At 34.1% G+C, this 24,177-nt stretch overlaps 3 protein-coding genes and 1 pseudogene across 3 annotated transcripts; 1 reads left to right on the top strand and 3 right to left on the bottom strand.

The window, feature by feature from the left end:
• Positions 1–1,680: 1,680 nt before the first annotated feature.
• On the bottom strand, positions 1,681–4,930 carry LOC129887180 (probable flavin-containing monooxygenase 1; annotated as a pseudogene).
• A 5,538-nt stretch (positions 4,931–10,468) lies between these two features.
• LOC129885259 (probable flavin-containing monooxygenase 1) lies at positions 10,469–13,225 on the bottom strand. The gene is made up of 5 exons (XM_055959471.1): positions 12,701–13,225; positions 11,780–12,017; positions 11,501–11,676; positions 11,038–11,405; positions 10,469–10,946 (listed from the first exon to the last, which is right to left on the bottom strand). Exons 1-5 carry the CDS (start codon positions 13,154–13,156, stop codon positions 10,604–10,606), a joined length of 1,581 nt encoding a protein of 526 aa, XP_055815446.1. The 5' UTR covers positions 13,157–13,225; the 3' UTR covers positions 10,469–10,603.
• A 716-nt stretch (positions 13,226–13,941) lies between these two features.
• On the bottom strand, positions 13,942–16,817 carry LOC129885258 (SEC1 family transport protein SLY1). The gene is made up of 3 exons (XM_055959470.1): positions 16,681–16,817; positions 16,249–16,587; positions 13,942–15,868 (listed from the first exon to the last, which is right to left on the bottom strand). The coding sequence occupies exons 1-3, from the start codon at positions 16,709–16,711 to the stop codon at positions 14,376–14,378; spliced, it is 1,863 nt and encodes a 620-aa protein (XP_055815445.1). The 5' UTR covers positions 16,712–16,817; the 3' UTR covers positions 13,942–14,375.
• A 635-nt stretch (positions 16,818–17,452) lies between these two features.
• Positions 17,453–23,804, top strand: LOC129885257 (uncharacterized). The gene is made up of 6 exons (XM_055959469.1): positions 17,453–17,602; positions 18,842–18,922; positions 19,878–20,006; positions 22,700–22,762; positions 22,885–23,009; positions 23,305–23,804. The coding sequence occupies exons 1-6, from the start codon at positions 17,510–17,512 to the stop codon at positions 23,495–23,497; spliced, it is 684 nt and encodes a 227-aa protein (XP_055815444.1). The 5' UTR covers positions 17,453–17,509; the 3' UTR covers positions 23,498–23,804.
• Positions 23,805–24,177: the final 373 nt, after the last annotated feature.

Genomic DNA, 24,177 nt, shown 5'->3' with positions numbered 1-24,177 from the left:
AAAACAACAGAAACTAAAAATTAATAATGATGTATCAGAAATATAAAATCTCCATAAAAAATACATTTGAAAAAGATAATATGTATCTGATACATAAATGTATATGTATCAGAATCATTAAAAATTAAAACAACAGACACCTAAACATGATGTATCGGAAATAAAAAACCTCCAAAAGATTTCCTTTTAAAAAGATATTATGTATCTGATACATAATGATATGTATCAGAAACATTAAAACCTTCACAAAAAATGCATTCTAAAACAAAAAAACTTAATTGAACACAAACCTTTGGGAGATTAGGGCGTGTTGTAACCCCTTCAATTTTTTTGACTACTTCATTGGGTGCATGTTTAACTGTAGCTTTTGACTTCAAATTCTCTCGTAGCTTATTCATCACTGCCGGATCGTTACGATGTTTTGATCTAACTTCGTCGTAACCTTCCCAAGACGAATCAGACCCGGGAGAAACAAGAATTCGTTGATTTTTAGTGGACTGTTTGAGACCATGAACGGAATCCATATGTATAAGCTAAAGTATGAGAAACACAAATAGATAGATTTACAGAAGAAAGCAAATGATAAAAAATTAGAAGATTTATCAAAAGATTTTCAGAAGAAATCAAAATATACAAATTTTAGGAGAAATCATATTGAATGAGGATGAATTAAAGTTTCATATAAGGAAAGATTGATACATTACCTTATTTGGAACCTGATTAACACTTGAAGGAGCAAATTAGGGCAAGAAAAGAGGGATAGGGCGGATGTATCAGTGATTTTAGAGAGAGAAAGGAAAAGGAGGGAATTTGGAAATTTTTTGGTGTATATGGGAGTAAAAGTAAATATATTAGGGGAAGTTGTGTAAAAAGGTAATTTTCCCTAAAACATTAGTCCGGGATACCCCATTTCGGTTCAGAACTCCAAGTCTTGACGAGGTCCATAGATTGACTCTATACTAATTTACCAACCCATGATATTAGTAAATAAAATAGTAAACATCTTTATCACATCATTTAATTTCTTCTAATCAAACAATAGGTAAGGGCAAAATGAAGAGTATAGAGGGAGCCCGTGGAAAAATTAATACTCCCTCTCCCTCTGTTCCAGTTTTTATGACTCACTTTCATTTTTTATTCAATTTCAAAAAAATGACACAATTCTATATTATGTAATAATTTAATTTATAAATGTTTATTTTATCCTTGAAATGGTCTATAGCCGCATAAACATTCATCACTTATTCTATACCATAGATTTTAAAAAAAAAAAAATCTTAAACTCCGTATCAAATTAAACTAACTCAAATAAAATAGAACGGAGGAAGTAGATAGTTCTTTTTTATTGAATATTTTACTTAGACTATTCAGTGTAAAATTCTTTATTATCATGGATTATCGATGAATTTCCCGTTATTCACAAGATTCTGCCACGTAAATGTTTTCTCTTTCTTTTTTTCTCATTTTGCTTTTGCTTCTTATTTAATTATTCTATTTTATATATCCTTTAGCCTACCTTATTTTATAAAATTAAAATCTACTGCATATCTTACTTTTTTTATATATATATTATTATAGGTTTATCCTACAAATTTATTGATATGTGGCATTTGTTATAACAAAAAACTGATATAATTTATTCAAATATTATATTTATCAAAACTATAGAGCACATTTCAATCCAAACAAGTTGGGAAGAAAAAAAAACATAGGAAAAGAAGCTTCAAATATTACACGTATTATTCTTGAAACAGGGATGGAATAAGCCAGAGTAATCCATTGGTCCATAAGGTTCAAACCACTCAGCCCAAAAACCCTTTTTCCTTTTTGGGTTCCATCCCATGTCCTTGCAGAGTTGGTCATTGTGCCAAATGTGCAACGCACCGATGCATGATCTCCTATAGTACTTGTTTGAGTATCTCTTCTTGTATTTATCCCATTGTCCTATGTCTTTCTCCATCACCTTGATGCTAGGTAGCTGAAACTTTCCATCAAGAAACTCTGCCAGCCATCGGCACCTTATTTCCGAGGTGAATAAATTAGCTATGCTTTCTGAGAATCCAATTATTGCCACTTGTGGAATTTGGGGATGAATGCATTCCCTGATAAATATAATTATTTTCACATGAGATATATAGTTTTGGTGCATGCTCGCGAAAAGTACTCACTTATTTTTTATTACTCACCTATAGAGGGGAACTGCAGAATCATCTGAGCCTGCAATGAATTCCTGATATTTTGGTGATTCAAAAATGTGTTTGAGCTTATCAATTCCCTTGAAGCCAGTAGCTAGTATGACTAAGTCTGATTTTATCGATTCAGCTTGACCTTCCAGCACGATGCCTTCTTTAGTAAATCCAAAACTCTTAGCTTTACTGAGCTTGATACTTCCTTCCTCAGCTCTGTCGTAGAAGCCCTCAGGCACGGTAGAAATTAAACAGGCACTCAATTCGTTTAAGAAACTATGCTCTGGCACCATCCCGTGTTTAGAAAGCTTGAGCTTGTGTTTTATATGGCTTTCCACAAATTTTGAGAATCCCCACCTCTGTACAAATTTGAGTGAAATTGATTAATATAATACAACATGCATGTATCCCCAACTGCTTTACTTTAGTCAGTATGATAAGAGCAATTACCAGAGGTGAGAGAATTGTAGCAACGAGATATAAAAGAAGGCCTTCACCGGGTTTATGCACCGTAAGTTCTGAGAATCTGTTTAAATAGAGTTTTGCCATTGGGAATCCCCACGGGAAATAATCAGGAACATTCCAATGCGGTGTCCTGATTACTACGGTGCACGGATGTTCAACCCTTGCAAAATTGATTATTTGTTAGTCTAAATTAACAATAAAGAGGCACAGAGTTGATGGAAGATCTCACAAATGAGCTGCAAATCATGAATTCGCCTCTTACCATGGACTGTGGAGCACTCCATGGCAATGTCCATTCCTGATTTCTGGAATCCAACGACGGCTACTTGTTTTCCTTTGACAAGGTTGGTTGCAGCTGTGGAGTCCATTTTGGAATAATCCATTGAATGGGTTACTTCCCCTTCAAAAGCTTCAGGGCCTTTGTTTGGAGGGAATTCAGGGATGTTGGGAACTTGGCTGAATCTTCCCACGCAAACTACTACAAAATCAACTTGGTATACCTGCATGCATGTGATTTCAATTTTCAACCAACCATGAGATATATGACATATGAATGATTGATTATGAGAGCTCGTCTGATCAGATTGGGAGGAAGAGAATGAAAAGTCAATCTATGAAAGATCTTCGATTAGTCGGAAATACTTTTCAAGTGAAGTAAGTCACCAAGAAATGGAGTTACCAACGCAAGATGAACACTAACGACAGAAGATAGAGGCAGTACAAAAGGACAAGTGGGAAATTGTATGAGTTGAAAGAGAGAAAGTCAAACAAAACATACAACAAGAAATTGTATGCGTTTCATTTAAAGCGAAAAAAGAGTCAAGATTGGGAGAACAGACGTTTTCTAATTCAAATTTCCCACTTCTATTTCAAATTTTAGCAACTATAAATGCTCTGATGAAATTCAAAAACGTTTTTCCTGAAGATTACTAACAAAATATACATCACAATCACATGTTCCTTTTAGATTAGATACTAACAACTTGTAGGGTGTGTTTGGTGTGAAGGAAAATATTTTCTTGAAAAAACAAGTTGGTTTTTAACTTATTTTCTCGTGAATGACAGATATTTTCTATTGTTTGGTTAGTCAATGAAATTTTATTTTAGAAAATATCTTTTATTTTTTGTTAGAGAGTACAAAATATTTTTTAGGAAATAGTTTCTGACATGAAAATCAACCCCTAGTAATTGACTAGGGATTCGATCTCGACACCGGATGTGGGACCCAACTCGATTTTTAACCCAAAATTCGACTTCCAAATTAAGACAATTCCTACTTTCGAACTGAAATTCGACCACAGCCGACTTCAAATCGAATTTTCAAATAATTTAATTTTTTTAAAAAATAATGTATTAATTTTTTTGGGGAGCGGGGCGGGGAAGAGGGGGTGGCAAGGGGGTCGGGGTTAGGGGTGGGGTGAAAAAATGAAAATTTTAAAACTTGAAATATTTTTCAAAAACAAATTTTTAAATTTCTTTTATGTGTGTGGGTGAGGGGGGGCAGGTGGGGTCGGGGTAGGAAGTGGGGTAAAAAAATGAAATTTTTAAAATTTGAAATATTTGAAATTTTTTAAAAAATATATTATTTTATTATTGTAATTTAATGTTGGAGGAGAGTTTTGAAAAATATTTATTTAATTTTTTTAAAGAAAGTCATTTTTCTTAAATTTGAGAAAAATAAGTTAATTTGAAAAAAAAACCATTATCCAAACATTTAAGTGAATCGAACACGCTCTGTACCAAACACCCTCATACTCTTGGACTAAATTTCAGGTCATCAAATTTAAATATTTAATTTGAACATCAACATTTTGGTAGGATTGTTACTTACCTGTGTAGAGAGGGTTGGCGTATCCTGTACATTGACGTTCCACTTCCCTTTACTGCTAAATGCCTCACCGGCTCCACTAATTGATGATGAGTCGCCGCCATCTTCATAGCTTAGGTTCAACACTTTGCTATTGAACTGAATGTGACGGACCAAATCAAAGTGATGTGCGTACGATTCAATGTACTCCAGCACCGATTTCTGATCAGGGAATATTTCGGTTACAGAGTCGGGCCAGGGGAAATCAGAGAACTGGTAAAACGGTTTTGGTGTCTGGAGCTTGGTGCTCGCAATGGTCTTAGTCCAAACACCTCCAGTGCTACTCTCTGACTCGAACAGTCCAAAATCCTTTGGTGATTGCGTATTTGCAAGCCAAGAGGCCGCTTATTCCAGCTCCAATTATTGCTATCACCTCTTTTTTTCTGCTCTTACCTTGATTAAAATTTTCCATTTGGTACTGGCAACAATACACTCTCTCCGCTCTAATAATGTGAGGATGATGGGGTGTAATGATTGATAGCTAGATGAGTGAGTTTAGACGGTTCTACTTCTACTACTTTTAGATGAGTGAGTTTAGACGCAATTACAAAGGATTTGTTTCGAAAGCCATAATTGATATTTGTATAATTACTAGGCAGTAACTATTAGCAAACTAATTACACAATTTAATAATTATGATAATATGTTTGTTTGTCATAGCGTAATTTCAATGTATTTACAATTGTTCTGTTTGGTTGCACAAGTGTAATTATAAGGTTATATTAAATTTTAAAAATAAAAGTTAATTTTCTAAATTAATAAAAATATTTTTTTAAAAAATAGTAGAAATAATAAATAAAATATAAATATAAATAAAAAAAATAATTAAAAAGCTTCACGTAATTACATGATGTAATTACACCAGGAATTGAAGAGTGTAATTACTTCCCTTCAATTACACCCAATTTTTCTTTTATCAAGTAATTACTTGGTCTACCAAACATGCCAAAGAGTGTAATTACACTCAATTAAATCAAATCTCAATTATGTTGTGGCTTCCCAAACATGCTCTAAATAAAGTCTTATTATTCATTTTTTTCTATCACATCCTTTGTACTGTAAGCGGTCGTTTGGTTGGAATACAAGTTATGATGAGATTAGTTATAATGGGATAAATTATGTTGATATTATTTTTTATTGATTGTTTGATTTGTTGTAATTAAAATAATATACATTGCATAAATTTTAAGAACAAGGTTGTTTGTTTACAAAAATACCCTTCATTTTATTTAATTTTTTATAATTTCTCTGCAAGCCTTATTTATTCATTCTTAAAAATAAAATTTTCCTCATATTTAGCTTAAATATTTTTGCCTGTGCATTTTCATGATAGTACCATATGTATTTAAAAATAAAATCTTCATCTTATTTAATTTAAAAATAAAACTTGCATTTTAAATTTGTTATAGTAAAAGAGAATTTATTATTTATATCGCTCTATTTAAGCACATATCACTCTTAAATTGTAAAATACTAAAGTTTTCATTTTAGTTGATATATAAAATACAAGCTTTCAAGTGACTAAAAAAATATATAATTAAAATATGTAATTTAGTAGTAGAGAAATCAAAACATAAGAATTAGTCAATAAATTAATAAATAAAAAATTATATTTTTATAGTCTAATTTTTAAATAAAAAAATATAAAGAATTAATATAAAAATAAGGAGTAGTGAAGATTTTAAATCTTATTATACATGGTATTAAAAATAATGTGAATATAAATAAATGTGAAAAATGACGTATAAAAATGGTATACATGGATATTTTTGTCATTTTCTCTATTTATCCTGCGATAAGTTAATTTGAGATTACTATACCACCCAAGAAGAGGGATAACTTATCCCGATATTAATTATTAATTTCGGAATAAGTTATCTCGAACTTACTAATCAAGCGACAAATTAAATGACATTATAATTTAATTTCAAAATTATTTAATATTATCCTTCGCACCAAACGATCCCTAAATAGATATAACTTATCCACTTTTATTTTCTTAACCCTTCGTTTGTCAGTTCTCTTTCATCTTCTTTGTCATATTCATAGGCTCTTTTATCTCCGACCCAATTTTACATTAAAATAGAATCATCACTATTTTAGTGTAAATTAACTCCAACCTACTACATTAAATTTTACACTAAAAAGAATATTCTCTTTATATTATTCTCTTTCTTTAATATTATATTATTATTTTTTATTTCATTTATATTTTCTTATTTCATAAAACAAATTCTTTCTAAAACATTCACCATGTATAATTCATATTATTTTCTTTTATAGTCATTTGATATAAAATTATTATGTATTGTTTATGTTAATTTTGATGTATGTCAATTACTACTCTGTTGGATGTTTATTGTTTTCAAGTATTTTAATATACGTTGTATTATTTGTCAAATAATTTATTACGTTTACATTTTTTTTATTTTTGTGAAGGTTAATTGTATTATATCCAATTATAATTTATAGTAGAATTAACATAAATTTTATTTTTAAAAATTCATCTATAGGAAAATTAATTTATCAAAAGCTAACTTTTAGATCTAAAATTTAATATTATAAAACTATTACATAAAAATTAATTATGTATACAAGAGATTTAATTAAAAACATATAATTTATATGTGTTAAATTAAAAGTTTTGTATGATAAAATAATATTAAAATAATTAAAAAGTGATTTGTTGTAATGAATAGTGTCACTATTCACACACTAAAATAGTGGGAAATTTAATATTGGTTTGGAGATGGTCTCAATGACTCTCTCTTTCAGCTTCTTCATTTCTTTTGGGTCTCTTCTCTTCATCTATTACTTTCTCAGTGATGTGTTTCTTCGTCGGTTGGATTTATGTTAAGTAATAGCAGGTTAATTTCTCTTTCTGTGTGATTTTGCTAATTAATATGCTCCTTTAAAATTGTTAGTGCTTTTCTCTTTTGCAATTAAATTAGTTGTCGTGTTTATTTGCTTATCTTACTTTTTGCAGACAGATCAATTTAAACTCAGTTTCTTTTATCCTCTATTACTTGATTTGGTTAAATTGCATCGGATTTTCGGTAATTTGTTTACGGGTTAATGGATTAACATTGAGATAATAAAATTGATATTTTGCACATTTACTGGGAGAAAAAAGAAAAAGAATATGCATCCACATTGGCTACTGGTCATTTAAACCGGGCCTAACAATTGAACTTCAAACGTATCAATCCATCCCCATTTAATTATGTAGATTTTTTAGGAATCAAGAGCGCTAATTACCATTTTAATTATCGGGGTCCATTGATTAAGAAGAAAATATCAAAGGAGTCTTGATTCTTGTTTAATCAGTACTATGACATTTGAACAATTCACTACTATGTCGTAGTGAACATACGCTCATCATTGAAGCTCTTAGGCTCCATATAACCTTAGCTTCCTTTATTTATTTTGTTGTCTTTATCTCACTTTTACTTATTATTATCAAAAATAATAAATTTAACTGTTAATAATTAAATCTAACAAATTAGTTTAAGATATATGTTATTAATCTCATATAAATTTAACTATATCTTTTTTTTAGTAAATAATAAAATCTTCTGTATAATTATTAATCTTCGTATTATAATTTTCTGCCGAACATTATTAATAATGTTGGCTATTAACATTAGAGGAGGATACATGATTTGAAGATTGCAAGTGCCTCTATTTGTAATATAAATGAACATCGAGTTAGCGTGTACATTCGGCCAGTTCAATTCATTTTGAGCTGATTCGAGTCAATTTATAATATTTTTGGTACATAAATAAATATTAAATAAATATACAATTATGTAACCAATATTTTTTTGTACATAAATAATGTGGAGGCTACTTAAGGCCTAAGGGTGAGGTTGGATTGGGCTAACCTATGGTGTATTGGTTGTTATGCCAATAGCAGCGTCGGGCAGCTAAGTTGGTAAGGAAGGGAATGGAGCAAGGAGCTATCCACTAAATGATAAGTGGAGGTCCGACTGACTGATGTTGAAGAATCTAACCCAATAGCAGATTCCGCAGCTGCCACCGTTGGAACCAATGAAGCAAATGATTGACCCATCATATCATCCGAAGACTTAATCAGAACACTCAATCTTCAGTTACTGATCATGCCAAGTTTTTTAACAGGTGACTGATAGTTTGTTTGGGTAGAATAAAATATCAGTGTCAAAATCAGAGAAGATTACATTTGAAAAACGGTTATATAGATATGGTTGTCTTGAATGTCCGCAATTGAAAAATATCTCCGATTGAGTGTATACTAATTATAAATATTGTGTTTAGGTGATAAACAGAATAAGTAGGAAATATGAATTGTAAATATTGTGCAGGAAACATTTGTGGTCCTAGTAATTAAGTACTATTTTCAGAGAACAGAACAATGAAAAACATGTATGTATGTTGGGTTTTTGTTCAATTGTGATGTGAAAATTAGGTAATGGAGGGGAATGAAAATTTGAACAAGGTTCTTCGTAGAAATGAACTTTGTCCTCATTGAAGAAAAGTTTTGTGCATATATATATATATATATATATATATCGAAGTGCTTTTCGTAGCTCTCAGAAGACATCCCTTTTGAACTGGAAAGTATTAGCATATTTAACATGCTAGCCTTATTGTTCAAAGGTTGAGTAAAAGAAAACATAAATAGGAAAAGAGGCTTCATTCTTGAAAGTAAGATGGGAGGTTTTGGAGGTCTTTTATGTACATTAGCCGGCGTAATCCATTGGTCCAAACCCTTCAGCCCAAAGACCCTTTTTCCTTTTTGGGTTCCATCCCATGTCCTTGCAGATCGAGTTGGTCATTGTACCAAATGTGCAATGCACAGATGCATGATCTCCTATATATACTACTTGTTTGAGTATCTCTTCTTGTGTTCTCCTATGTCTTTTTCCATGACCCTGATGCTAGGTAGCTTAAACTTTCCATCAAGAAGATCTGTAAGCCATCGGCTTCTTATTTCCGAGCTGTATAGATTTGCTACACTATTCATCTTTATATTACAAAATTTCTGCCAAACCTTATTAAAATAAATGTTGGCGCCTAATTACATGGTCCAATTATTACCAAATTTCAATACTAACTACTAATAATAATCTGGAGTGGCTACTTAAGGTGAGCTGCATCACTTTAATCAGAACACGCAATCCTCAGTCACTCATACCAAGTTCCGTTCCCTGATATTTTTAACATGTGACTGATTGTTTGTTTGCGTAGAATAAAATATCACTGTCAAAACCAGAGAATCGCATCAGATAAGATTATGTTTGAAAAATAGTTACATAGATATGGTTGTCTTGAATGTCCGCAATTGAAAAATATAGCCTATAGATTGACTTAACGGAAAAGGGTCATATTTGTCTTTGTACACTTGAAAAAAGATTATATTCAACACTTTTCATACTTTTTAAATATATTTGTCCTTATCATCCAACTTTAGTTTGAGCATGTAAATGCCCTTGAATTGACTCCATGTTACCACCGTTATTATCATACGTGCTTATGTGAACATATTTTTATCCCAATTAAAATTATATCCTTACATAATTTTCCTATCCGATCCAAGTAACTCGATAAACCCCTTTCCTAATACAAGATACTGGAAGAAATTAGTTTTCTTCTTCTCAGTTTATACTCGTACTAAAAAAGATTCACTTGGATTGGAGCAAAATTTCCTTCTAGTTTTTTTTAAATTTTTTTATAGAAAAGTGTTATTGTATTAAGCCATGTTGTTTTGGCATAAGAATTTGCCTTTGACAAGCATGAGTTATTCTGCTTCCCTAACTGCTGAATTTTGTGAATAGAGTAAGAGTGATGAAAATCGAAAGACCCAAGTTGAGATTCTAGGAAACTAAGTCCCTGTTCATTCTAGGAAGAACCTGGTATAAGAAGGGAGGGAAGCAAGTTGGAATGTGACATAGAGTAGTTGACAGCGGTGAAGTGGATAACTTTAGCAGATTTAACATGCTAGCCTTATTGTTCAAATCAAAGGTCCAGTAAAGGAAAACATATATAGGAAAAGTGGTTCATTCTTGAAAGTGAGATGGGAGGTTTTGGAGCTCTTTTAAGTACATTAACCAGCATAATCCATTGGTCCATAAGGTTCGAACCACTCAGCCCAAAGACCATTTTTCCTTTTAGGATTCCATCCCATGTCCTTGCAGAGTTGGTCATCGTACCAAATGTGCAATGCACCGATGCATGATCTCCTGTAGTGCTTCCTATAAGAATATCTCTTCTTGTATTTATCCCACTCTGCTATGTCTCTCTCCATCACCTTAACGCTTGGTAGCTTAAATTTTACATCAAGAAGTTCTGCCAGCCATCGACACCTTATTTCTGAGGTGTGTAGATTAGATACGCTTTCTGAGAATCCAATTATTGCCAGTTGTGGAATCCGGGGATGAATGCATTCCCTGATAAAATATATAATTATTTCCATATGAGATACATGTATAGTTTTGGAGCATGCATGCTTGCAAAAATATTCTTTAAATTATTACTCACCTATAGAGGGGAACAGCATCAGAATCATCCGAGCCTGCTATGAATTCCTGAAATTTTGGTGATTCAAAAATGTGTTTGAGCTTATCAATTCCCTTGAAACCAGTGGCTAGTATGACCAAGTCCGATTTTATTGGTTCAGTAGCCTGACCCTCAAGCACGATACCTTCTTTTGAGAATCCAAAATTCTCTGCTTTCTTGATAAGCTTGATACTTCCTTCCTCAACTCTGTTGTAGAAGTCCTCCGGCACTAAAGAAACTGAACAGGAACTCAATTCGCTTAAGAAACTATGCTCTGGCACCATTTCATGTTTTGAAAGCCTGTGTTTGTGTTTTATATAACTTTCTATATATTTTGAAAAGGCCCACCTCTGTCAAAATGAGTAGTACCGCATGTTAGATTTGTGAGAGGATGAGTAGAATTCAAATTAATTAGCTTACTTTGTCAGGAAAGAAAAATAATTACTAATGGTGAAAGAATTGTGGCGAGGAGACTTAGAAGAAGGCCTTCACCGGGTTTATGAACCATAAGTTCGGAGAATCGATTTAGGAATAGATATCCCAAATTGAGTCCCCATGGGAAATAATCGGGAAGGTTCCAATGTGGTGTCCTGATTACTACTGTGCATGGACGTTCAACCCCTGCAACATTAATTAGTTAGTGCAAACAGCAGCAGCCCAAGAATTAAGCTGATCATGTTTACAAACAAACAAAAAATCAAGTGGAAGAGGTAGAATATTATACCATTAGCCGTAGAGCACTCCATGGCGATGTCCATTCCTGATTTCTGAAATCCAACTATGGCAACATGTTTTCCTTTGACAAAGTTGGCTGCTGTTTTGGGGTTCATATTAGAATAGTCCATTGAATGGATTACTTGTCCCTCAAAAGCTTCTGGTCCTTTCTTCAGAGGGAATTCAGGTATATTGGGGACTTGGCTGAACCTTCCCACACAAACTACTACGAAATCAACTTGGTATATCTGCATGCAAAATTAATACTTCCCAATATGTATCAACAAGAGAACTACACAATGTACTTGTATAAATAGGAAAAGATAAGTAACTGTAGAAGATTTAAGGGAAGGAACCTTTCAAGTCTTGATTAAAAAACAAGGCCACGTCAACCATGATTAAGTGAACATGGGACCTAATTACATATATTAACCATTTCCTTCTTTTTCCTTAATTAATTAATTAGTATTATAAATGAACCAATTTCTAATCATGAAAGTTAACCTACATCTCGCCAAAAGAAAAAAAATTACCTAGAATTTATTTGTTGTTCAAACATTTGCACTATGAATATGGGCCAATAAATATAGTTACCAACACAAAATTGGTTGGTACGTAGTATATATCGAATAATTTTCCATTTAAATTTTTAACCATCACAATTATTATAATATATTATATCTAAATGCATGATTAATAGTATATACCTTAACTATCTCTCAGTTAGATGTTTAACCTTGACCTAAACGCATAGTTAATAATATACATCATAATAATTAACAGCTTTAAATTGGTGAAAGTTGAATACTTTTTTCTTCCTAAATTCCATGAAACACTAATTATTTTGTTTTTACAAAAGCTAGTATTAGAGACAAATATTCCATTTAGATCAAATACTAAGAAGTTGTAATTTGAGAGATGTTCCAGTTACCTGTGTCTGTGTGGGTATGGTTCGAGTGTCCTGTACAGTGACGTTCCACTTCCCTTTATTGCCATAAGTCTCGCCCCACAAATTCCAATCACCATTAATTGGGTCGCCACCATCTTCATAGCTGAGGCTCAACACTCTGCTATTGAACTGAATGTGTTGGACCAAATCAAAGTGACGTGCATACGATTCAATGTACTCCAGCACCATTTGTTGGTCAGGAAACACTTGGGTTACTGAATCTGGCCATGGAAAATCAGAGAACTGGTATACCGGTTTTGGTGTTTGCAGCTTAGTGCTCCCAATGGTCTTAGTCCAAACACCCCCAATGCTACTCTCCGACTCGAACACAATTGGATCAAATCCTTTCGAAATTGCATATTTACAGGCTAAGAGTCCGCTGATTCCAGCTCCAATTATTGCTATCACCTCCTTCTTTCTGCCATCAAAATTTGCCATTCCTACTGCAACAGTGTCTCCTTTGTTCTTTTATGTAATAATGCATTTCCAATAATGATTGATATAAGTACAGCTAGACAGCTTGAATTGCCCTCTATATAATTAATTAAATATGAGATAATTTGATTTCTTTATACTAATTAATTAAATAGCTAATGACGGCCTAATAATGCACATTATTCTCCATAATGAATTAACGTCTGCATTGCCATATTTTCTATATTGTTAAAAGGAAAACCAGTATATTATTATTCTTTGTATTACAATCTCACCTAACGTTATTGTTGAATAATTGTTGGAGGCTAACATGGTAGATTAGGTTCCAATTATATATTACCAACTTTGATACTAATAATCTGGAGTGGTTGGTTACTTCATTACTTTAACATGGTTCTTGCCAAGTTCTGTTCCCTTATGATTTATCGCCCTGATTAAGTAATGACTTTTTCTATGTCGGTAGAATCAAATATCAATCATTTCCTATTCAACGTGTGATAAACCAGTATAAAGATGCAGCAACTAATAATGAGCAAAATATTATCGCCCTGATTAAGCGACTGAATACTGATGAATGCATTTTACTATGAAAAGTATCCTGTCAAAACAAACGAAATTGTGATTAATAAGCAGTCAAATAGAAAGCAGGCATCCATTCTCTAGTGACTGCATTTAAGCTGTTCCTCGGCACATGTGGCTCTTCCAGAATACTGATTTTGAAAAGCCAACAATGCATGCATATTTAAGTTTTGAGCTCAAGCTGTGCCAATCATCGAGCTTTACAAAGAGAACATAACATATGTTTTTACTGCAAGTGTGTCTAAGCAAATAACATACACAAAAACAGGAACGAGAAGAGCTACTTAAACTACCACAAATCTGTAGGAAATAAAGAATACAAAGAAACCACCTTGGACAGTGAGGGATGGTATGCAAAAAGTTCCAAGTACATCAACTCCAGAACAGCGGTTATAAACCAACTCCACAGAAATTTGAACCTATATATGATTTCTTCTATATTTTAAAGATCACTATGCATCAGGGTCAAATATCACAATCTAGGAGCACTATAAAGAATAGCGGCAACAAACTCTTCTCCAAAAACGCAACATACTATTACGTTCAAGTGTATGATTTGCTCATGTAGCCTGATGAAGCGCACACAGTCACTACTGAACAACAAAGGGTTTCCTTTAGGAATTGTACACAAATCGCATCTGCATTAATGGGCTGGTGTTGCGACACTAGTTCCCAGTCCCATCTTCTGCCCCAGCAGTGCAAGCTGCTCGATGAACTCACCTCCTGTAAGAATTTCTGTCGTCCCATATATGACATGCTTAACTGACTGTTGACGATTGGCAAGCTCTTGCAAGCTTCCATACTCCACATAGTTACCACCACCTATCATAAAGACGATAGCTTCTTTAAATGGTCCTTTCAGATGACTGCTACTCATCCCGGAGCTTGATTTGGGTGCACGAGGATCAAAAATAATATAAGAATCAATTTCTGGATTGGGTTTCCCCTCCATTAATGCTTCTACTGTTCTTGACAAAGCCAACTGATGATCACTGGATAATAGATTTTTCACACCTGCAGTTACAGCACTGATTGACTGCCCATAGAGCTTTTCAGCCCAGTCAACAATGTTGCTCCTACTCGCAGAATTTGTTGATGCTAAAGAGATATTCAATGATTTTATCTTCTTTACATACTGAAATGCTGTGGTGTCAACCTCAGACTCCCTAAGTGCTGTTTCAATCATTTCAACTTCTGATTGAGGTAAGCTTTCAGTTGAGATAAGATACATGATAGCAAACCGCAGCTTATCCACCTTAGTCCCTTTTCCCTTAAGAGCTCCAATGAGCTCACTGCGATCAATTGCACCTCTTACCATCATATCATTCTCCTTTTTGGCATACGAATCAAGGGATCTCTCCTTGATCTCACCTAACAATGCTGTTGCAATATTGGTGTGCTTATCAATGACTTGCTTTCTCTCTGTCAACTCAGGCAGGGAATTTACAGCATTCATCAAATGCTTGGTATTGCCAACCAAGTCTGTCCCGTCAAACTCAGCCCCAGAGTTCCCACCAGTTCGTTTATTTACCTCCTCAACATCCTTCTTATACTTGTTCAACTGAGCTTCTATCTCCACAGCAACCTCTGGAAACTCCAACGACCAATTTGCCACCCAGAATGGATCAGATCTGTCCAACTCAAATGATTTCATCCCACCTTTCTCTCCCTGCACACTCAACCTGTTCAATCTCAAACCAAGCACATCATGAACAAGTGCTCTATACCTAAAATCATGTTGTATAGCTACCGACAGCTCAAAGTTTCTATCGAATAAACACAAAATTGGCCTCTGAAATGAGCCAGTGAAATTCCCAGCCTCAGAGAATAAATTGTTTTTAGCTAACAGATGGTCTCGCAAACGCTGATCCAACAGGGATGCCACCATCTCGGCAGGGCCACCACGGGGGCACCTGATGATAGGGACAACAGCAAGAGTAGCCAACACACAAAATAATCCAGTGACAATCTTTTCAATGATCTCTTCGATTTCTTTATCCCCAACAGAGGGATCATTCAGTTGAAGATAACAGTTCTTGTAGGCAAGTGAGAACAAATTATCCTCAAGGGTGACAAACTCCAAGTACTGATCATGCACTTTTGAGATCCTTTCAATCGAGTCAGAATTAATCGTGCCTGGAGCAGAAACAAGTCATGCAGTAGTTAATATTTCAATTATTCACCCAGCACCACCAAGAGAATTGAATTAGCTATTAAGTGTTTCAAGTTTAAATCAATTAATTGTCTTCTCTCCATAGATCTAAGCACCCCTTTATGCAGTGGGATACAAAATTATCTTTTTTTTTGAAAATGGATTACAGTAGTAGATCGTTTTAGCCCTTAGCCCCATGGAGGAAAAATTGGACATGCTGGGGCGAGTATAACAGTATTCAATATTGCTCATCCCTCTGTTTGGGTATATTTCATTCCAGTATCAGCTAGCGTTATAAGCATAAAGTTTTCATACACACACAAAAAAAAGGAATAGTGATGAAAGGAGAAGGCATATACTGCACCTGAAGCGAGATCTTCGAGCAAGGTCCTGGGAATAGAAGAGGAGAAGTTCAAATGGAAGGAATCGTAAAGAGACTTGGAGGCATCAGCAACGATACGCTGTACATTAAGATGGGTGGGTTGGACGAAGTAGACAGAAGGAACATCGTGGACGGGTTTGCGATCCTTGTCAATGAGGAAGTAGAGGGTAACCCCGTGTTTACGGAGGTCCTTGACGTGAATCAAAGGGGATAAAATGTCTTGGCAGAATCGATCGTAAATCAGGATCTTGTATACCTCCTCGTTGGCAGTGGCACCCGCGTTCACTGGCTGGTTCAAATTTAACATCCGCGTAATGCACTCTGCAATTCAAAAAGTAATTAGAATGATAAAGGATAAGTGCAGAGATAGAATTAGATCTACAGAGAAAGAGAGTTGGAGAAAATTCAAATCACCAGTTTGCTTTTGACGAAGATTTAGCGCCATTGTTGTCGACCTTCCTCCAAATAATTACTCCTTAGTTCTCTGACAGACGAGGAACGAGGAAATGGGGTTTGTAGAGGATTGCTGAGATCTCATAGCTTAGTTCCTTGCGCCTAACATATTGTACTCGTTTTTTTTCCCCGGGTCACCAGAACCGAAAAACGATTGCCCCGGATCCGGTTACCTGGCTTAGGGATATTTTTTAATAAATAATTATTAATTTTATTTATTATTATTTATATCAATACATAATAATATTATGATATATTTATTATGTATTAAAAGTAAATTATGCATGTATTATAAGTGTCTTAAAATATACTATACTTGTTTTGTAAGAAAATTGACATGATATATTATAAATACATTAAAGTGTGATAAATATATTATCCATGAATAAAACTTGTATTATATGAACTTTATAAATTATTTTCGCTAATATGTATTACAACTATATAAAAATTGTATTTTAAATGTATTGTAAGTATTAATATATTATATTTATGTAAGTTTCCGTAGCTTGTTCATTGTGCATAACTTATTGTACTTGGTTTAGATTTTGATAAGAGTTAATAGAAAACGACGTCGTGCTGATGGCTTTTAATAAATAAATATTAGTATCCTATTTGGATTGACTTATTTTTAAGCAGTTTATAATTTGAAAACTGGTGATTAAAAAAAAATTAGTTACGGACAATTTATAAACTATTTAAAATAAGTTAACGCAAAATTGAGCTGCCAAACAATCAAAAAACTGAAAACCCAATCCAAACGGGCTCTAGGTTGTGAAGAGCGGAGAGAATGGCGGGTGAAGGTGGCGTTACGAAGAGATATTGGGTACTGAGGCATGGGAAAAGCATTCCGAATGAAATGGGTCTCATTGTTTCCTCCATGGTTATGTTAATTCCTGCTTCCTTCTTCTTTTCTCTTAATACATACATCATTTCTGTTTTTCATTATATCCTAAAACATTGTCTACATACTAAATTGCTTATCTGTGTGTGGCCATCCTCCCCTTTGCCCTAACAATTGCTAAGTGTGTTAGCAGTAAGTCAACCTCATCTCTCACACAGTTCCACTACCCTATCAGCATTGTACGTTATCTGTTACTTAGTACCTCTACTTGTGTCTTGCATACCCAATAATATATATCATAATTCTGATCTGAAGCCATCAAACTCCTTTGTCTTCTGGGAAAGTAAAACTCTTGACCCTAATCGAAAACGGCTTACTTTTTTGATTAATCATCCAAAGCTTCCTGTCACTTTTGCTCCTTCTCTTTAATGTTTTTTCTCATCTCCTGTTGTTTTGTTCATTGTCCTCATGTGTTACGAGCTGCTTTAATATTATTCCACTGCCTTCCCTCTAGAAGGGTCGGGCCCTTCTCCGGATCCTAGCGTGAGCTTTACTGCACTGGGCTGCCCTTTTTTTCCCTCTAGAATGTGATTGAATAGCACTATTATGACATACTTATACATCTGTATCTCTAGCATATGCCTTAAATAGATTAACTTCACCTTCTCATTGTTCAGAGATTTGAAGCTCAGCTTGATAGATGGAAGCTTCTTCTTACAAAATTGAATATTTTCTTTACCTATCATAAAGGAAGGTTAATCTTCTTGATAAGTTACCAGTTTATTGACTACGCATTCTAGAGAGATATAAGCCTAAGTGTGATAATCTAATACCTCCTATTTCCTATGTTACTTGACCCACTTTTCTTCTTTTCTTTCAGTTTACTGGATCCGCTCTTCTTTCGTTCTAAAATTACCTTTTATGCTATCTTTGAATATAATGCACTAGGTCTAGCATCTCTTCCCCACTTTTCATACTTCTAACTACAACTCCATATGGACTTCATAAGAAGTCCCAATTTAATTACAACTGTAAACCTTCCTTCTATTTGTACCACAGTCTAATCAGGTAATGTTAGTATTAATTTACCTAGAAGAGGAAATGCATAGACCTCTAAAATAGGAATAATAGGATATCATTGAGGTATGTACATTTCTTCTTCTAGGTAAACCAGCTAGATATAAAAGAATCTAATCCTTCGGGAGGTTTCAGGCTTGGCTGAAATTATTATTTCCCTTGTTAAATCTAAATTACTGAAAGGAGCTATGACCTTTACAGGAAAATGGAAAACTTGAACAATATAAGTTGGCTCCAGAAGGAATCAAACAAGCAGAATTGGCTGGAGAGTCATTCCTGAAGGTTGGTATTCATATTGAACTCAGCTTTTTATTTCTCGACGTGGTCGTTGGCAGACATTCCATGATTCAGATGTTCCACCTATCTTATGTGTGGAGTTAAACAAACCATAATTATCGTCGACTATTTCTTTTGCAAGTTATCTATTAACATTTGACTATATATGGTATTGTATGTCCTGGAATCCTATCACAGGTCTCTTTTTTATGGAACCTGTTAGATTATATTCCAATGAAACCCCTTGGAATTTGAATGCCTCTATAGTAAGAAGCTTTGATGTCCATTGTTCTTTTATGAGAACTATCATTTTGATGTCTTGGTTTTTAAGATAGCAACGTTTTTCATCCAAGATAGATAGTAGGAGATGGTGACAGTTCAAACTACTTAAAACTCAGATCACATGTGAACAGTCGTTTCCTTTGCAGTGTCAATCGTGGATCAATTTGGAGTAACTTTAGTGCTTGAAAGAAAACCTACACATCACGGAGAAAGAGAACTAGTACACCGAGAGAGTGTTCATTGCTAGTGAACGAATGAATCCTATCTTCAGTGTAACATGAAATAAGCAGAAAAAAGAAGGCCTAAGCAAAAATGTCTAAGTAGCACAGGGTGGAGAGAAGTGCTTTCAGAAAGGACCATGCATGTGCTTCTATCCCCTTAAGAAAATATCATGTGGAAGCTCAACCTTTTGTCAACATCAATGCTATCTTCATTTGCGAAATCATGTTTCCTTGGAGGCTAGTGCCAGTAACAGTGTCTTCTGATGATTATCACCTTTATGTATATGTTTCTGCTATCTGCCCTTCACTTAGAGAGGGTAAAGAGAGACTATCCTATGGTTCCTGATTCTGAGTAATTACGTATAAGTTATTCTATTTGGGCCAAAAAGGGTTCTGTCTCTTCTTTATAAGCTTAAGTTATCAATGGTGTTTACAGGCAATACGTTTTCTGATAACAGGCTCTCAAAGAAGATAACATACCACTTGGAAATGTTCGAATTTGCTACTCTCCCTTCTCAAGAACCACTCATACAGCACAAGTGGTTGCATCAGTTCTAGATATTTCTTTTGAAGGACCACAGTGTATGGTAAGTCTATCTACTCATCACCAAGGACATATAGGCCATCTTGTATCCTCCTTTTTTGTACTTTATTTATTTATTTGGTTGCAAGGTTGTATATAAGTGATATTTGGCTTATCAAAAGAACAAAAAAGTCGTGTTTAAGTGTCACGACCCAATTTACCTAAGCCATGACCGGCCTCAATGAGCCTAAGCCTATCGAGCAAGCCTCGACCACTTTTTCCTTCTAATAAAATTCGACAGAGTTTCCTCTGTATCGAGGGCACTCCATAAATTCTAAACCTGCCAACATTCAGTAAACAACAACCCAACCTACTACAATAGCAATATCATAAGTCTAAAAAGACTGTCAAAATCAAAAGGTAGATACTTCCACAAAACATTAGAAGTTCCAACTCACCTCTTCTGTACTTAATACAACCCAAAATCAAATTTACTAGACTGACTCAAAGAGCAAGACTCTAGGGTTTAAATACACTAATATACTCCATTAGCTTAAACAAAATGATGGCCCACGCAAAGCAAGTGCGGGGCTTATTGGATCCGACATCAGCTTTGTCTATCACTATGTCAGAGTCAAAGGGTCACCCTCTGCTGAATTATCTGAAAGGGATTACTTGGGACAAGCATATATATATAGAAAAATCATGTAATTCATGAGTCATCATCAATAGCTTGTTTTAATTAAATTAGCAATTCATGTATGAGAACTGTATTCAAGCTATTCAAATAATCACAACCATTAGTTATTGGAAGGATCCAATGCCAGTATCAAATATACTTTCTGACACTACGGATTTACCATAGCCATCTGACTACCCCGTCAACTAGGTTCTCTTCTAGAGGATGGCAGTACCACATTAGTTTGTCCTACAAGGAGCACCAAGTCTAACGATCCCGACGTTAGATGATGGCGAATTGGCAAGGTTAACTTCCTGAGATAGTTTACATCATTCAACATAATTTCATATTCTTCTTGTATCAAATTCGAATTCAATAGTATATCATAAATCGAAAATAGCATAACTTCAAGAGTAATGGTAAAAGTGATTCAATACATTTCCAAATATTCGATCACACTATCACTTGTCTGTGTGCAAGAAAAATCACTTTCTGGAAAAATCACTTCAATGCGAAAGACAATCTAAAACATGCTATAATTGAGAATCAACTATGGGGAATTATCACTCACAATACTTTTGCCGAATAACTTCGATTCGCTTCTAACAATTGCTTCCTCAAAGTGTCAATTATCTAAAGAAAATATAATGTAACAACTCTGTCAAAAGTGAGTTCATCAGGTACCAATTTCTCCTCTCCTAAATAGCTCAAGTTCATCAAGTAACTAAGTTCTCTAAGCACTGCTATTCTCTGTTTTGACTAAGCAAACCAAACATACAAAAGTTATTCTCCCTATAAATGCATGTTTCCCTGTAAGTATTTGAAGGGTTGTACTAACTCATGTTTCTAACCCTTAAACCATTTCTTTTAGTGCTACTGCTGCCAAAGTGCATATTTGTTTAGAGCAACTACTCCCTGAAAAGAGAAATTGCCTAATGAAAAGATGAATAATCTAACTTACCTTTCAGACTAATTGAGGAAGATGGTTGTAGTGATAGAACAAGGAATTAGGTTTTCTCTACTGCCTTTTTGTTTCCCTTCTTCTCGTCTCTTCTCTTTTTCTTCTCCCTCTCGTTATTTTTTTTGATACTCACTGTTGGTGGGCAGCTTCATTTGAAGCCAGCAGCACCAGTTTTATAACTTGCTGACTGCCTCTTTTTTTCTTTTCAAAGCCGCCTTTCTCCTTTTTATTATTTCTGATTTCTAATTGTAATTACTAAGGAGGTAGGTTGTTAACTTAGGACTTAAGAAGTTAATGGGCTGGGTGAGGTAATTTAATTAGTTACTTTATTTTAAATGGGCTTGGCCCAATCCTTTAACTCATTACATTAAGTTTTATCATAGTACTTTGTTTCCCGATATTCTTAAAATGATCAATTCATGAAGCTCTCTCAGATCACAGTTATTAGAACATACATGACTTGAATTGAGGTCAAAAGCAGCTAGGATCAACAAGTAAAAGGGGTTGTTAATTCATAGGCTGAAATCTAGTTTTTCCTTATTGATATAAGTCATCCACTTGAGGTATGGTCATTTAAAATAATAAGGATGAACTGTTTGGGCTATTTCTCTTTTTTCACCTTAGATCATTGCTTCCTTAAATGACATATCTATAAGTGCCCGTTTGGATTGGCTTATTTTAGGCGCTTTTAAGCCAAAATAGTTTTTAAGGAGTTTTGAAGTGTTTGGGTAAAGTTAAAAAGTGTTTATAAGCACTTGTTTTTAAGTCAAAATAACAAAAATAAGCCATAAGTTAGAAAGCCAATCAAAACAGGCTCTAAATTTATATGGTTAAGCTGAAATGCTATGTACTTTTCCTTCTGAAGATAAATTTGCTTAAGCTGTTATAAACTTTTCATGTTTTATATCATTCTTTGCCTGATGGACTCGAGCCAATCACCAATTCTTACAAAGTTTTTTATGTTATATAAGGATTCTTTGGGGCTCCATTTCCTTTTCTACCTTCCTTTTCTGTCTTGATGAGATGTTTCTGACCTAGAACAATTGATTGATTGGTGTGTGATGATTTTGGCTTGGCTTTTGAAAAGCTCTGAATTAAGATAATTTTGTTATAACAGGCTCTAGATGATCTTCAGGAGCGCTTCTTTGGTCCTTCTTATGAACTTAAGTCTCATGATAAAGTAAGTTGTTTGTCTTCTGCATTTCAAAATCAAGTGGGTGTAGCACAATCTTAAACACCTTCAACATAAGCACTTGTACTTGGCTTGTGGCTCTCAAATTGATTGATTATTTCTGATTTCAGTATTCTGATATATGGGCTCTAGATGAGAAGGATCCATTCATGCAGCCGGAAGGTGGAGAAAGTGTTGCAGATGTTGTGTCTAGACTCACGAATGCATTGATTAACATGGAGTCACAATTTCGAGGGTATTTATTATGCTTTTGCCTCCAAAATTTATCATGTCAAGTAGGAGAATTTTAAGTGTAAAGGAAGTCGCTATGTAAAATGCTAATGAGGTTTACTTATTCACTTTGACATAATTGGGAAATCATCAAAAGAACTTCCAATATAGCAAGGTAGAGCCACGAGTCGTGTGAATTCAAGATTCTCCTAATGTGGGACATTTCCCACTCACAAAGAAACCATAAGCCTTTAATTGTATTATCATGACATGTGATGGACATATAAATTATAATTGTGATTCGGACACTTCAATTGCAGATGCACAGTGTTGGTGGTCAGCCATGGTGACCCTCTGCAAATTTTCCAGACAATACTGAATGCAGCTAAGGATTACAAGGGATCCTGTGAAAATGACTTGGCCTCAAGAATACAGGCAGTCAAAATCCCTTCCGTTCTGTCACAACACCGGAAGTTTGCTCTACAAACAGGAGAATTGCGTTTAGTAGTTTAGTCCACAGCTTGAACTGCACATTCTGAAACATTCTTTCAGCTCATGCTGCTATTATTCTATATACATTCTGAAACACCCTTTACTGGTTTATCTGTCTCTAGGGAGAATAATTTGGTCTTACAAACAATATTAAAAGGAAAATAATATTCAATTTGCCATCTCCTTTGTCAGGGGAGGTAAGCTGCTGTACTTAGAGTACATTCCTAAGAATTGGAGAGCTTTAATATGCTTCTGGAATTTTTTTCTGTTCTCCTTACCCAAGTGTCCTCAATCAATGTGACGGGAAATTTATATTTTTAACCTCGTAGTTCTCTGCTTGCATATGTATCATGAACTTGTCTACTTGAAATACCATTTTTTGCTACCAAATAAATACTTGATACTAATGTTTGTAGTACTAACTCTATAATTATATTAACAATGTGAAATAACAAGCTGTATCAACAGTACATGTATTAAATTACAAGATGGTCCTTAAAACTATGTAATTGTTTAGTTGATCATATTTTATTATGTTTCATTCGCTTTTTGATACTAATGTTTGTAGTAGTGATTCCAAAATTATAAAAAATAAAAATAAAGAACTGCAAGATTTATTCATTATTTATCTCATATTATAGCATAACTTACTGCAACTTTCCTCCTAAAATTATTGATATTTAACGTAATTAAAAATTTGA

Source organism: Solanum dulcamara, chromosome 4 (assembly GCF_947179165.1).
Source record: "Solanum dulcamara chromosome 4, daSolDulc1.2, whole genome shotgun sequence".
Classification (NCBI taxonomy): Eukaryota; Viridiplantae; Streptophyta; class Magnoliopsida; order Solanales; family Solanaceae; genus Solanum; species Solanum dulcamara.
The sequence above is the reverse complement of the archived record's forward strand: the minus strand, read 5'-3'. Positions and strand labels throughout refer to the sequence as shown.

What these genes read in the sequence shown, in the direction of transcription:
- LOC129885259 (XM_055959471.1), bottom strand. Translation starts at nt 13,156, where the DNA reads ATGGCAAATTTTGATGGCAGAAAGAAGGAGGTGATAGCAATAATTGGA. An exon ending in GGAGTGCTCTACGGCTAATG is followed by an intron (nt 11,677 to 11,779) that starts GTATAATATTCT and finishes TTAATGTTGCAG; the next exon opens with GGGTTGAACGTCCATGCACA. An exon ending in GATGCTGTTCCCCTCTATAG is followed by an intron (nt 10,947 to 11,037) that starts GTGAGTAATAAT and finishes ATATTTTATCAG; the next exon opens with GGAATGCATTCATCCCCGGA.
- LOC129885258 (XM_055959470.1), bottom strand. Translation starts at nt 16,711, where the DNA reads ATGGCGCTAAATCTTCGTCAAAAGCAAACTG. An exon ending in TCTTCGTCAAAAGCAAACTG is followed by an intron (nt 16,588 to 16,680) that starts GTGATTTGAATT and finishes TTTGAATTGCAG; the next exon opens with AGTGCATTACGCGGATGTTA. An exon ending in GCTCGAAGATCTCGCTTCAG is followed by an intron (nt 15,869 to 16,248) that starts GTGCAGTATATG and finishes TTTCTGCTCCAG; the next exon opens with GCACGATTAATTCTGACTCG.
- LOC129885257 (XM_055959469.1), top strand. Translation starts at nt 17,510, where the DNA reads ATGGCGGGTGAAGGTGGCGTTACGAAGAGATATTGGGTACTGAGGCAT. An exon ending in GTCTCATTGTTTCCTCCATG is followed by an intron (nt 17,603 to 18,841) that starts GTTATGTTAATT and finishes TGACCTTTACAG; the next exon opens with GAAAATGGAAAACTTGAACA. An exon ending in ATGGAGTCACAATTTCGAGG is followed by an intron (nt 23,010 to 23,304) that starts GTATTTATTATG and finishes CTTCAATTGCAG; the next exon opens with ATGCACAGTGTTGGTGGTCA.